Source organism: Patagioenas fasciata, chromosome 6 (assembly GCF_037038585.1).
Source record: "Patagioenas fasciata isolate bPatFas1 chromosome 6, bPatFas1.hap1, whole genome shotgun sequence".
Lineage (NCBI taxonomy): Eukaryota > Metazoa > Chordata > Aves > Columbiformes > Columbidae > Patagioenas > Patagioenas fasciata.
In genome coordinates, this window is record NC_092525.1 from 6,635,487 (window position 1) to 6,649,864 (window position 14,378).

At 49.2% G+C, this 14,378-nt stretch overlaps 1 protein-coding gene across 4 annotated transcripts; it reads right to left on the minus strand.

The window, feature by feature from the left end:
* Window positions 1-3,194: 3,194 nt before the first annotated feature.
* Window positions 3,195-9,174, minus strand: LOC139828251 (uncharacterized). Of its 4 annotated transcripts, XM_071809868.1 has the most exons (5): window positions 8,989-9,174; window positions 6,948-7,559; window positions 6,585-6,696; window positions 5,142-5,240; window positions 3,195-4,594 (listed from the first exon to the last, which is right to left on the minus strand). In XM_071809868.1, the coding sequence occupies exons 2-5, from the start codon at window positions 7,469-7,471 to the stop codon at window positions 4,517-4,519; spliced, it is 813 nt and encodes a 270-aa protein (XP_071665969.1). In that variant the 5' UTR covers window positions 7,472-7,559; window positions 8,989-9,174; the 3' UTR covers window positions 3,195-4,516. The 4 variants fall into 4 exon arrangements, 2 of the variants coding, with proteins under 2 accessions (XP_071665969.1, XP_071665968.1); XR_011739646.1 differs by lacking the exon at window positions 8,989-9,174 and having other exon boundaries at window positions 5,142-5,567; window positions 7,166-7,991; XR_011739645.1 differs by lacking the exon at window positions 8,989-9,174 and having other exon boundaries at window positions 5,142-5,567; window positions 6,948-7,991.
* Window positions 9,175-14,378: the final 5,204 nt, after the last annotated feature.

Below are 14,378 nucleotides of genomic sequence, written 5' to 3' on the forward strand. Positions count from 1 at the left end.
GCTTTTAGCAATAAGCGCTTTTATCCACATTTCATTTTGGTGCACCTGGTAAGACATGTGATTGAAGGTGACAGATAAGAGCAGGGCACTCTTTTAATCCCTAAGACAGGACCCTGGGAAAACTTCACAGGAATCAGTTCTTCACTACATTGCTGCTCCTTGCATTCACAGGCCAGCAGAAAAGCACGGGCCGAGGTGAGAACCGCCCGCAGAAGGGGCTGCCAGACACTGTTCTGGCTGATGCTCTGCCAGGACGTGCTTCGTTTTCTGTCCGGTGCTGTGCGGGGGGAACACGGAACATCTGCACGAAAAACCTGCGCTTGGCTCGTGCAGCGTCTGTGTCACGGGAACCGACAGCCACGTCCCATCGCTGACCTCGCGTGTTCACACAGCTGACTCAGTGATCGATACAGGTTTATCTGCATTACAAGCACAGCCGAGCCAGGTCAAGAGTGCTTCTTAAGAACCATTTTCAAAATGATCTTTCTAGACAATAAAGACTGATTTATCTTAATTTGTCTTACCTAAAAGCTAAGAAAGTATTTAATTTCTAGTAAGAAAGATGCCTAATTTTCTTTTGGCTATTAAAAATTGTATTAACCTCCAAAAATAAGAGAGTAAATGTCTGTTAACACTTTTTCCTTTTATGCTGATGTGAAGAAAATTCCTCTCTCATCCTGGTACTGTCAAACAGGATGAACATTTACAGAGAATGAGAGTGGGGAGTGATGAAAAAGTCAACAGCTTTTGCAGTCAGTTTGTATAAATTAAGATAAACGTGATATTGAAGCAAACCCAAATGTTTCTAATGTTTTCCTATAGAATCTCCTGCTGCTGTACAATAAGATACACTCTCAGACTATGACAACATTAGTCCGTGTCTTTGTAAGGTGCAGTCTTTTTCCTACCATATCATGCATAGGTGCCACACTTTTATATAGCCAGGTAACTGCTCATCTAAGGTGCATTTTGAAACATACCTTATCCTGCTTTGGAACCTGTGCCGAAATGGAAAGTAGTTGCTCTGTATCCAGGAATTTTGAGATAACTGTAAAACAAAAGTAAACAGATCAGAAATTGAATGGAAATCATAACAAAATCTATTTTTTTTTTTTATGAACACAATTATTTAGTGAAACTTTTGTTAATCTTTTTCTTCCATTCTATCTTCACAAATTATTTACCAGGGAAAAAAAACAGGTTAAAAATTGCTGCTATCTAAATTATGTTGTCATAACTACACAGACTGTACCGAAGCATGTAGCGATTATTTTACAGGTGGACATATATCAATTTGGTAATATTCTTTTAGTGTGATTGAATCACACGTCTCTTGTGATAAAGATCAAGATGACACGATCCAGCTCCAGGTGCACTGACTCATACTCTGCTGTTGTGTTCTGTTTAGTTTGTCTGGACCACTATGAAGCAACAGGAAAAAACACCCATACACAACAACAGAACATCAGTGATGCCTTTATTTGTTTTTAATGTATACATTATGTACACCCGAATACTTCCAACTAGTCACAGAGGTAGAGACAAACTCACATTCTTTGAAAAAGGTATTGGCTGACTTCTACCCATTTAATCTGAGAAATTCGCTTTTCTTAGCAAAATCCTTGAGAAAAACATCACTATCATAATAAAGATTATTTCCACTACGTGTCACCTGGCAAATAATTACAATTCAAACATATTGAGTCACGTTGCATACTTTCACAGATTAGAAAGAAAGTGTTTTAACATAAATTGAATATGACGCATTAAAAATAAACTACTACTTAGTTGAATACACTCAGAAAACCAAAGACGGTAAATGTCAAATGAGGGTTCCAGGTAAGAGTACCCTACAGATTTGAAGCGCGCTTTGGGGACACCCAGCGCCTCCTGTTCACTGTACATTATGTGAACTGCAGCAGCTGAGACCCTGGGATGTGTGACCTGCAAAAACCATGAACATTAAAGTAACATTTATAAATCACAAACATGTTATTTGGCTTCCTTATGGACTGAAAGTGACAGGAGTGAAGCATCTAAACGTGATCTGTCCCACATTCATTCTTCACCACTCTGCAGCGGTTCTAGCAGGAGCTTCACACGTTTTCCCCCATTTAAGAGTTTAGATGCCAAAATATCCCAATAAGAACCATAATGCTTGTTTACATCTAGAATTGTCTTAAATATACGTCCTCCTATGCATGTTACAGAACACTGTAACCTTGCTTTGTATATTAACATGTAATACATGCCACTAAAACCGTATCAATTAACTGACTAGACAAAGTTTTCCTCTGGAATTTAACACGTGCATTAAAACTCCTCCAAACCGAAGCCCAGCTCTACTAGGCCGTCCCACAAGCGCAGGGCTTGAGCTCTGGTTTGAGCCCGATGCCGCACTCCCCGCGCCGGGCTGCAGTACCGCGCTGTGGCCACCGGGCGGCAGCACCAGCGACACCCGGCGGGCGGTGCACCGCGGGAGCACCGGGGCGCCACCGCGCATGCGCGGAACCGGGGCTGAACGTCCGCGTGCGTGCGGGGGTGACCTGCACCGGGGTGACCACCCGGGATCACCCACAGCAAACGAGCCACCCGGGACAACGCGGAACAGAGAATCCGCTCTAGAGAACCACCCCACCCAGAGAACCCTCCTCGGCGGAACCTCCCGGCGGCCCGTTCGAGCTCTCTAGTGCCCTATTTGCGTAGCCACGCCTTTGATTTGCATTTCTCCGCCCCATCCTCGCCCCGCCTGCCGTTCCCATGCGCCCCGCCCCTCCTCTTATCTCCCGCAATCTGATTTGCAGGCTTCGAATCTCAATTTGCATTCTCCCCGCCTACTCACCTCCCTGCCCAAGCCCCGAGGAGATTTGCATATCCGGCACGACGCTCTGCTCTGTTCTATTTCTATTCGACCCCATCTATTTCTATTATTTCTACTTCTATTAATTCTCGTTCTATTTCTTTTCCTGTTTTCTGTTTCTTTCCCTGCGAAGTACAAACCACACCTGATCTCACAGATGTCCAGTGTAACCTGTAGCTGCTTTTGGTAAATATGAGCAGAACTGTACAGCACACGGTTTTCCCAGCAACATGAAGCAGAGAGCGTATTCAAAAAAAAAAAAAAACAAACCACAAACACAAAGACGACACACAGCCTTGTAAGTCGGGTGATTAATTCTATTCAGTACGCTTTTACTCAAGTTAGATTACAAGAAAACTAAATTGGGCTCGCCCAGTGCCCTGTGAGTAGTAAAAACCATCACCACACAGTCAGTCACTCAGCAGAGAGCTCGCAGCAGCTCCCCGGCTGCCGCAGTTATGGAACGAAGCGTCTGGCTCGCACACAGAGCCCCCCAGCCCCTGCTCCCACCGCTGACCAGGTGCGGGTGCCGTTCTGCTCCCTGGGGGCAGCTCAGGCCTTTCCCTCAAGTGCACCCGCCAGAGACATTTCCGGGTAAGGATGAGTTTTTTAATCCTTTCTATAAACAGAATTTCTTTGCATTTTAAAAACCTTGTACATCACTGACATTGACTCCTATGTCTCTTTTTACACATACGTATGTATTTAGGGAATATATTTGATTCATATACATCATCTATTTCCACTGTAATATATATCTACTTAGACATCTACACACTTGCGTATGCATTTACATGTATATATCTGCTTAAACTTATACAGAATATCTGTTTATGCTTATATATATCACCACTTATTATCTAGAATATCCATTTATACTTACGCACCTGTTTAGCCTTCTCTTTGGACACAAATATCTTTCTAGACTTGCAGATGTTGGCATATTGTTACAATCATATTATTACATTTATGTATATTTAGACAGAGCTATCGATTCACACTTGGCGTGTGGCACGATGAGCAGTGACACGTGGCCAGCTGCACGGCTCAAGCACGAGGGACACCCCGACCTGCCAGGGAAAAGCGCCACTGAGAGCCAGACAGAAACAAAGTACGTCAGAGCACGCTGTCAAATATTGGGGAAACACTCATAGCATCCAGTTGCCTCTCTTTTTCAGTTTTTAGAACAAATACCCATCTGCTTAAGTACACCTAATAAATTATATGCTGCACCTACTCAACAATTACTCTTAACTATGGAAGTCAACATGTAAATTAGACCATTTTATTTGCTTTAAGTTTCATTGATAGGAAAATCAGTGAGATAGAAGACATGGGTTTACTTTAAAAAATAAATAAATATCCCCATTCCTGCAGTGCAGCATAAGGCTACGAAAAAGGAGCGTCAGACTCACGAACACTTTTGGCTGCACTGCAGCACACAGGGGAACACGTTTCTGTGACCGTGACAGCTCGACTGTCGCAACCGGGAACCCAAAGCCCAGCGGTGCCACCAACCTTTGCCAGGCCTGCTGTGCTGGGCTCTGCGGAAGGAAATGGACTTTGGTTGGTTGTTTCAAAGAAAATGAACAGTCCTGTTGTTGATGAGGCCACTGCCCACTACATCACCTGGGAAGATCCACTCGGAGGGCAGGTTCATAAAATGCAGCTTCTTGGAATGAGGAATGCTGCCGTTTTGGAAGATTTCTTACCAACTGAAGTCAGAACTACACACTGTAGGTTAAGAGAAAAAAGTCACTATTGAAACAATAACTCATCCAAACCACACATGGACTCACCGGCACCAGTTACGAGGCTGAAAGTGCTTCTTGGGAACACCTGGCAAACACGCAGAACAAAACCGATTTGCCCAGGTGCCTGTATCTCTGTCAGCTTTTTGAGTACTATTCTAAGATATTTTAAAAACCTATTGAGTGAAAAAGAACAAAGCATTTGTCATTGAATCAGGTTGTTTCTTCTGGACATCTGAACTCTTACAAACACCTCCTTTCCTCTTTTAGTACAAAATCATTTCCATAGTATCATTCAATAGTAAGCCCACAGAAACAGAAGATTACGCTTTCAGGAAGAGAAAATAACCAGAGGGAGGTGAGCTCTGCACAGGTGTACCGTGCTCCAGAACAGACCTTATTTTTAGTACTCCTGGTAAAATATTTCGTATTAAAAATATAGAAGGAGAGTCGGTGCATTCTTAATGTTAACTTTAAAGTCCACTCTACAAGTACCTCAGGAAAAGTGCAGACACGCGTCCTAGCCGTACCTTGTACGGGCAGACCGCTCTGGATTCCTTCTGTCTGTCTGGTACTTCTGTAGCAGAAGACGGGGCAACCGCGGTGAAACGGTGGCAGCAGACATCCAGCTGAAAGAGGAAAAGCCCTTCAGAACAAAGCTGGAGAGGAACCTGACACTTCCTTTTTTCTTGTGAAGGCTACAGTTGAGTGGAGAAAAAAGTATTTTGCACCATCTTCAGTACAGCTGTTGATACGGCCACTGGAGCGTTTGCATTTTTTGGATAACCAGGCCATTTTTGACTCATTGGCAGTCTGAGTTCCCTAGAACACATTTTCCCAGATACACACAGAACACAGACACAGATATCACCCAAGTATAGCCAAGATTTCCTTCCTCGCCCTGGATGCTGTCATTGAAGAGCCCAGCAGCCCATCCGTCCTCGTGAACCGCCCCACTGAAAAAAAAAAAAAATTATCTTTTCCAGGCTGTTTCTTCAAAGGGTAAAGATATTTTAAATTGCAGTTATCTTTTCCAACAAAGTGATTTTGTGATTCCTTTGAAAAGGAGGGTAAGCTTGCCAGAGAAAGATAGCGACAGGGAGCAAGACAAGGTGACACAGAGAGAGGGGCAAAAGGGCCAGGGAGCAGGGCAAAGGGAAGAAGAGGCCAAAATGAGAGACAAGGAGCAGGAGACAGAGACGGTGGGAAAAATCCTAGAATGGGCAGTGGGAGAGACAGACAAAGGAGAAGTGGGCGCCGGGCTGCGGGACAGAGACAGGAAGGAGGAAACGCAGTGACAGGGAGCAGGGCAGAGCGACAGAGAAACAAAAACAAAGAGGGAAGAGGACAGAGAAACCAGGAGTAAGACAAGAAGAAGGGCAGAGAAACAGGAACCGGGGTGGGTAGGGAGCAGGACCAAGAGATGGAGCGAGGATGGAGATGGAGGAAGAAACCTGGGATGGCCAACAGGACAGGGAAGAATATGACTGTGGGTAGGGAGCAGGACACAGGGATACAGCGAGAAACAATGGGACAGGGAGCAGCATTAAAGGTCAGAAAGAATAAGAGATGAACAGGAAGGAGGAATGGAACGCCGAGATGCTGAACAAAAAACGCCAGCAACAGTGAGCGAGACAAACGAATAGAGAGAGAAGGGCAAGGCAGGAAGAAGAGAGATAGGAAGGTGGGAGATAAGAGCTGCACGTACAGGTACTGAGAAGAAAAGAACAGCAGGGAACAGGCCAGAGAAACTGTGGGGAAAAAAAGAGACTATGCAGATCAAGACAAAGATATGGAAAAGGGAAAAACAGCTATAGAAGATGGAGCAGGACACAAAAATAGAGAGAAAAGGAGAGGTATAGGGAAGCAAAATTTTAAAATAATAATAATAAACCAAAACCACCACCAAGGAGGGGCAGGGAGGCACCAGGACACACAAGCCGGGGACGAGGCCCCGAGGGCCAGGGACTCACAGCGGCTCTCGCTTTCGGTGGCTGCCAGGAGGCTTCTAACAGCTCAGACGCTCCCGTCTCCTTCTCTCCTCCCTTCCTCTCCGGTAACTCGGGGCGCTCGGCCGTCCTCAGCCTAGGAGAACACGGTGGGGTGTCAGGGCTCCTACGAGACGAGGCTTCGGGGACATGGAGCCTCGCTGGCTCGCTCGCCAGGCAGCCGTCCCGCTCCAGGATACGCGCACGGACCCTGCCGCGCACGTTGGCCCCCGGCCCGCCACACGCCGCGCAGAGGGAGCCTTCGCCACCCGGAGAGAGGGGCTCGCTCTCTCGCCCGCTGCAGGAAGCGGACATTGGGCCGACGGCCCCGCATTTCTTCCTCTTTACCTCTCCCCAACCTCTCTGGCTCCAGCAGCAGCAGCCCCCGTCCACGCACGGGACGTGCTCCCCTGTCCCTTCTCCCGCCACGCTGCCAGACGAGCCTCGCCAGCCCGAGGCGGGCGCAGCCAACGGCATCCCCCGGGCTGGGAGTGAACGGCCACATCCTCAGCGCGGCCTCTGGGAGAGGGAGAGAAGAAGCAGCGGCCGTTAGCACCGTAGCTCACCCCTGCCCCAGCCTGCTCCTTCCGCAGGGGCCACCGGAGAGGTGCCGAGGGCCGGCTTGCTGCCTTCACAACGGGGCTTGGGAGCGGCCCAGGAACACGGGACGGGTTCGCAGGAGCTGCCGGAGCTGGGGGCGGCTGCACGGGGCGAGCGGGGCCGCGGGAGGAGGCTTGGCGGGAGCTCTGGCGAGCTGGGGACGCACCCGGCGTCTGCCCCCGGCCGGCTGTCACCTCCTGCTCCTCTCCCGCACGCTGGGGACGGAGGACGGCGCCGCGTCTCCCACCTGGGCGCTGCTCCCCAGGTTCCATTCCCCGCCTGGGCTGGGGGGTCTGCTGAGCATCGGGCGTTCACAGCTCCCCCTCAGAAACACAGAAATTCCAAATTAGAGTTCAGCCTCTGAAAAAAGTAGAGCAGGAGAAAGCAGAGGAATTAGTCAGAAGAAGGGACAGGAGAGCAGCTGAGCTAACGGAGGATTCGAGGGAAACGGGCCACCTCAAAACACAAGGCATCCTCAAAAAAACAGAGCAACTGCAGCAACGCCAGACAGCATTAAGACAAACTGACACCGTTTAGGACACGCTCAGCATAAAAGCAAACACATCCACCGGTGCAGGAAAGCATCTCGCCCCTTCCCCACAGCACCGCCACAGGACACAGCCCTGTGAGGCCACGGGATGGGCTTGTACTGAAACGGAGAAATAAGCTTGACAGCAGAGTCAATTACACCGTTAAGCAGGCAATGTTTCTTTCATCTGCACTGGGGAGCTCTGGGGGTCGTCCTCTGTAAGTGCTCCCACGACTGGATACTCTTGCATTGCTTATAGTCACACAGCTGCTACATATTAATTACAATTGCTTTAAATTTTGAACATACTATATATCTAGCCTAAGAAATAATTGATGAAGTTACTTATAAATGTTTAGTTTCTCACTCACAACACATCTATTAGTTAAATATAAACTAAGCTCTCAGCTTCTAAACAATGTGTTATTAAATCTTCTGTCTCCCTCTTGTCGTGCAGAAGGATCTAAAACGTGAAAAACATCCCCTCATCGTGCCGGCGGTCAGAAAGCATTTACCTCACGTGAACCGGTTAATGAAGGGTACATCTTCTATAACTTCATCGCAGTATACATTAACTTGGTAGCTTCTCTTGAATTCCCCCCTTTTCAATATACTTGCAAACTCTTTGGCAGTATAAATCTACGAAATATTATCATCTCGCGTTGTGGTACAGCACAATTATTTGTTACCCACTAGCGGTACCAAACAGACCACTGTAGCGTAACGTAAGTAAAAACGACTAGCATCAAAATCAGAGTCCTAAGATCAATGCTGACAGAACTGCGAAGCCGCAGCTCCTGCCGGTTCTGACGTTGGTTTCTGGCACTTCTGACCGCTTCGGGTCAAACGGCGCCTCTTCCCCCGGCCGTGCGCTGCAGTACCCGAGTTTCGCCACAGGGCGGCAGCACTGAGACCGCCGCGGCAGCCCCGGGCGAGCGGTCGTGCCGCGTTTCGCGGGAACCCCGCAAAATAAACCCCAGAAAACAAACGCGACAAAACAAAAAAGCACACAGAGAGCCGCGGAACGAAAGCCGCACGTACAGGACACAGAACCCGCCGGGCCTCGCCCCGAGCTCCCGGCGAAGCGGCGCCCGACCCGCCACGCCACCGAGCCTGCAACCGCGCCTTCGCTCCCACCAGCTTCGCCAGCTCGGCCGTAAGGGCAGCGGGGAAACCGAACCGAACGCCTCCTCACCGCGCCGGCCCATCCCACTCCCCCCGTTCCAACGGCACGGTCACCCTCGCCGCGGACGCAGTCACCTGCCGCCTCTTTCGCCACTCCGTTCCCCTCGCACTCTCCCACCGTCCCGCGGCGGGAGGCTCCCGGCTGTCGCCTCCTTCCCCTCTGCCTTTCTGCCGCCTCCGGGGACCTCACGAAGGGCTGCCCTGAGCCGCCTACCTCCAGGTCCCCGGGCGCCGGTTGCAGCAACCGCTCCGCAACCGCCCCGACCCCCGTTCCCGTTAATTCCCGGTACCCACCCCGAGACACCACGGACCCGCTCGCCAGGACCCGCGCTGATTGGCTGCTTTCCACCCCCCCACACTGTCCTCCTATTGGATGCTCCGTCCGGTGCCCAGGAGCCAGCAACGCCCGCCCCTCCGGCAAAATGATAGCCTGCCTAGGCACGTCAATCACCATTTTCTCCGCCTATCAGCGCTCGCAGTTTGGGCATGCACAGTAGGGAGGCAGCAGCACCCGCCCCCTTCCGCAACACGATTGGCTGCCGAGAACCAGTCAATCACCATTCTCTCGGCCCATCAGTACTCGCAGTTTGCTCATGCGCAGTACGGAGCCTCCGACACCCGCCCCTCCGGCAATCTGAGTGGCGGACAGAATGGCAATTGACGTGCCTTGGCAGCCTATCAGCGATCCGCCCCCCCCCCCCCCAGCCTTCCCGCGCCATCTGATTGGCCCGCTCTGCACCCTCACCCGTCTGCTCTCCGCCCTGCCGGGACCCCCACGCCCTTTGCCCGCGCGGCTTCCAGCAGCCGCGTTTGAAAGGAAACAACAAAGCGCGCTCCTTTGCTTTACGCTGACAAGGGGGGCGGGTGGTCACCTACCCTTAAATTCATTGTGAACAGAGAGAGCCCTAAGGAGCTCCGGCCGGCAGGTTTCTCTCCCCTGTGCCCGGGACCGAGGAGACGCCGCCGCCTCCTGCCGCCGCCTCGCCCGTTCCCCTCGCAGCGGGGCCTCCCCGGGAGAGCCGGGGGCCTCGTTTTTTCCCGGCTGCTCGTCCGACCGCTGCCCCCCCCTTTCTGACGGGCACGACGCCGCCCGCAGCGGCAGAGTCCCCCTCTTACCCCCGGCACGGGCACCGGGCGCCGCTCCCCAGCTGCAGTTCCGGGCGGTGGCCACCAGACGGCAGCACCGAGCGCGGTCACGCAGCGCCCCCCGGGCCCCGCAGCGCGGGCGCTTTTTCTTGACCCGTGGGCAGCCTGAGCTCCCCGAACGCGCTTTCCCAGAGCCGCGCACATGGCAGACACACTGATAAAAGATAATAGCCCGACATTGCTAAAATGTGTTTTTTTCCTAAAGATGCCTTCTGTCCTAATAAAATACATTGCCTCTCCCTGTGCCCCGTGTCTTGTCTGCAGCAGTAACTCGGCTCGCCCGCAGCTGTGGCAGCTCTGCTGCTGCTACAGGGTCAGTTCCAGCCCTTACCCTCGGCTGAGCAGCAGCCGGGCAGGCGCTGCTGCTCTGGGCGCTGCGCATCCTTCAGGAACGGTTCTCAAACGATCCTGTGCAACGATGTCCAGAGCCAGGACCCCCGCGGCGGGGGACAGGAGCACACGGCCGGGCCCGTCCCGGCTCGGGGCTGTTTCCGCAGTCGCTGTGAGCTGATCCGTGAGCTGGAACCAACCTCCCCATGCCCCGGCCCGGCCCTTTGTCCCCGGCTTTCCCAGGGCAGCGCAGCGGGCTGGGTCACACCAACTGTTCTCTGCTGGCACCACCCAGCCGGGTCACCTGTGTCTGCGGTTGTGGGGACACCCCACGGGCTCCCTGGAAACGGACATCACAGCACTGAGAGGGGGCGTTCAGGAGCCTCTGCGCTTTTGGGTTGGTTTGTTTGGGTTTTTTTTCCTTTTGTTGTTTTGATCGTTAGCTTCTTGTTGTCGGTTGGTTTGTTTTTAAGCTGTTACTCTATATAGCTCATCCATGGTGCTTATAGAGCATGGGTAAATCTACCCTGCTTCCTCACAGGAGACAACCATCTCGCTTTACAACAGGTGATTGAATCTGCTATAGAAAAGTTCAACCACCTCCTGTACAGCAAAGGATAAAAGAAAGTATGGATTTTTGTTGCATCTAATCCCCAATGCAAGTACCCATTAACAATACATTAGCAGTGGGTTCCTTCAAATATTCACAGTGAAGGTAGTTCCTGGCACGATTGTATTAGCGTTCTTACTATTTTACGGGAGAAACACAGGGCACAGCTGATTTTGCCCACGTGCAGCGCAGTGATCACACGGGTGCGGTGAACCGGGTGGAAGGCCCTAGAAAAGGAAAATCAGCCTCCGGGTGCAGGGCCAAAACAGAAATCCTTTTCAAACTGTGCCATTTTAAAAAGCTACCAGGGGTATAAAGCAGAAAAAAGAGCAGTGAATGTGTATAATGACACAATTCGATGGTTCTCCAGTTCCATGATGTGCTCTTTTACTAACAGTGTCTGCTGGAGTGGATACCCTGGACACCAACAAGCGGGTCCTGGTGCTGTGCCCATGGTGATTCATCCACTGTGGCCGTGGGTGTCAGGCCCTGATACAATAGACACAAAACCTTGGGAGGGAGGTGATCACAGTAGAACGCTTAAAGATAATGAGCTAGCAGACTTGATTTAATCTTTATTTAAAAATACACATGGCTGCTGTCTTTTCTACAGTTTAGGTAGGACGGGCTCCAATATCTCTATGAATTACAATACATGACAAAAATTAAAGGGGGAAAGCTCTATTTTTACAATGGTAAATACAGTCTAAATCAATTTGGGAAACAGGTAAAGGGGTGTAGCAAATGAGGCACAGACGATCCTGTTTTATCTCAGAAGGCTTTGGCGTATTTACAGCTTTAGGCACAGCGTGTCCAATCCCGTATAAAATGCACTGTCCATACCAATTCAGCCTGTCCCCCGAAATAAGGACATCAGGATGCCACCCTGCATTCACCAAGGGACAATCCTGATCTAATGTTCTCTGTGTATTCTACACCAATATCTGTTCGTCAACAAACCTTTTACTGGTTTCAATTTCTTTCCCTGATTGTCCTTTTTCAAATACAATGCGTATGTAACATTTTGTATTGTGTAATATGCATTATATAACAGACAATATATGATTTAAAACATATATCTTACTATATATTACATGTAGTGCATTGCTATACTACACATCTCAAGGTATACCCACCCAGACCTGTGCAGCATATTAATATTCTTTACAGTGGCCACCATTAATTACAATATTCAATCAGATTCCCCCTGGTAGCTTTCCCCAGGGAGTCAAACGATCCTTTTCCAATGTCACAAAATACAGCCGGGGGGGACTTCTTTCGAATCCCTCCTGTCCCTTGTCCACTACCTATTTCACAATCACAATAACAAACAATTGGTTAACCGTAAGTATTGGACTATAAAATCACCCAAGACACAAGTAACAACAAATCACTAAAGACACAAACAATTATACAATTGCTAAGGCACAAACAGCAAAATCACTAAAGGTACCTTTATCAAATTACTGTTCCCTCGTTTTTCTCTTTTATTTATTGTTTTCTCATTTTCCTCTTTAGTTTTTTATTTCTTTTTAATTTACCCAATTTACCAAAACGCGCAGACCCAACGCGCTGGTGTCGCCCACGTCTCGCGCAGGCAGCCTGCAAACAAACCAGACTATGAAAGTGCCTTATCTCATTGATGGGGTTTTACCCACGTCCCGAGCTGGCCCGAGGATCCGTGATCCCTTCCGGGAATTCCCCGGTGCCGGCACAAGGTCCCAGAGATCCTGGGGTCCACGGGAGGTCAGGCAGATTATCCCATCCTCGTCGCCAGAAAACGATACCGAAAAGTCGGCAAACAGACTCTCTAACACTGTTTTGAAAGTGTTAAAAAGCAGGCACTTTTATTACGGCGCGCTGGGCACTCGGGGGATCGCTCCTCTAATCCAGCGTGCGTTCCGCTTTCCTCTGGTTTTACATATCCTGGAACTCCTGAAACAGCAAAACACGCCAACCACTGTTTACAGACGTCCCGTGCTCTTTCACCAGTGCGTGCAGCCGCAACGAGAAATCTGGAATGAGCGTCTACAGAAACACGTACGTATTTACCCACTTCAAAACAACGCGTTACATCAGCTGGCCGTACTTGTCAGTAATCCCTCCTGGATTAACACCCTCTTTGGATGGCACGGGTGCCGACTGTTGGCAATCAGGGCAGGACATAAGAACGCTCCTGGCCTGATCCGTTGTAATTTGAAATTGTCGTTTTAACGACTTTGCATTCTGGTGAAAGAGTTTATGTGATAATTTAGCTTGCTCCAAGGCTTTAGGCACAGTAAGCGGCACAGCTCGTGCATCGGCCCTCCTATTGCCTTCCGCAAGAGGTCCTGGAAGGGCAGCGCGAGAGCGGATGTGCGCTGCATAAAAACCATGACGTCTATGATTTATTAGGAACCATAGCATTCTCAATTCAGCCATCAAAAGAGGATTATCCTCTTCCTTCAGAAAAGAAGCTTCCAGGCGGTTAAGTATGCCAGCTGCATAATATGAGTCAGTTACAACATTCAAAGGCTCATTACAGAACACTCAAAAGCGATCCTAACAGCTGTCAGCTCAAGAACTTGTTTGACCCTTGGTCTCCTTTTTCTACCTTGTGTTTGGAACACTGGGTATCTGAGTTTAGCCACATAATTACAACTTTACGTGAGCGACCAAAGGCATCAGTAAATACAGTCTTGTCACTTACTGGTCGTTGCTGACAGCAGCATTTGCCCTACAACGGTAAATTACCAATTTCAGCCCACAGTTTATGTTGGGGGTAATAAACTGATATGTTCCCTGCATATGTTGCCAATGCAATCTGGAAATTCACATCTTCAGTTAATTACCATTGCAAATTCTCCTTTGTTGTAGGAATAAATATACATTCAAAGTCTGTCCCATACATAGCATACAAACATTCTCTGCCTTTAATTATTGGGTTTGCATACATTTCTTTTATTATCCAAACTGTTTTCATTGGTGTGTGAGCTAGAAAAACCCATTCCAACTCTTAAAGAATCACTTAATGACTTGTCCCATTGAAACGGTACTGCAAACGGTTGGACGGTATTGGCTATGAGTGCCAGCCAAACTGGCAGCTGCAAATTGCGTCCCCATCCCTATTTTTGTTCAACAGCATCGAATACTTTCTATATGGCCTGCTGAGCTTTGTCATCCAATACCTGAGTAGACAATAAATTCAGGTCTCCTTTCAAAAGTGTAAAAAGTAGACACAGTTCCTCTGTGGCAATGCCCAAAATAGGTCGGAGCCAATTTATGGCTCCTAGCAATTTTGTAAGTCATTTAAGGTCATGATATTATGGAATTTAAGAGGTACTGGCTAAGGAATGATTTCTTGTTCTGTTATTTGCCACCCCAAATATTTCCATGGAGC

Bases quoted from the DNA above. Each gene is read 5' to 3' on its own strand.
- LOC139828251 (XM_071809868.1), bottom strand. From the start codon at position 7,471: ATGGAACCTGGGGAGCAGCGCCCAGGTGGGAGACGCGGCGCCGTCCTC. The intron at 6,697-6,947 runs GTAAAGAGGAAG...GTGTTCTCCTAG, and splicing joins GCCAGAGAGGTTGGGGAGAG to GCTGAGGACGGCCGAGCGCC. The intron at 4,595-5,141 runs GTACGGCTAGGA...CTTAACCTACAG, and splicing joins GAGCGGTCTGCCCGTACAAG to TGTGTAGTTCTGACTTCAGT.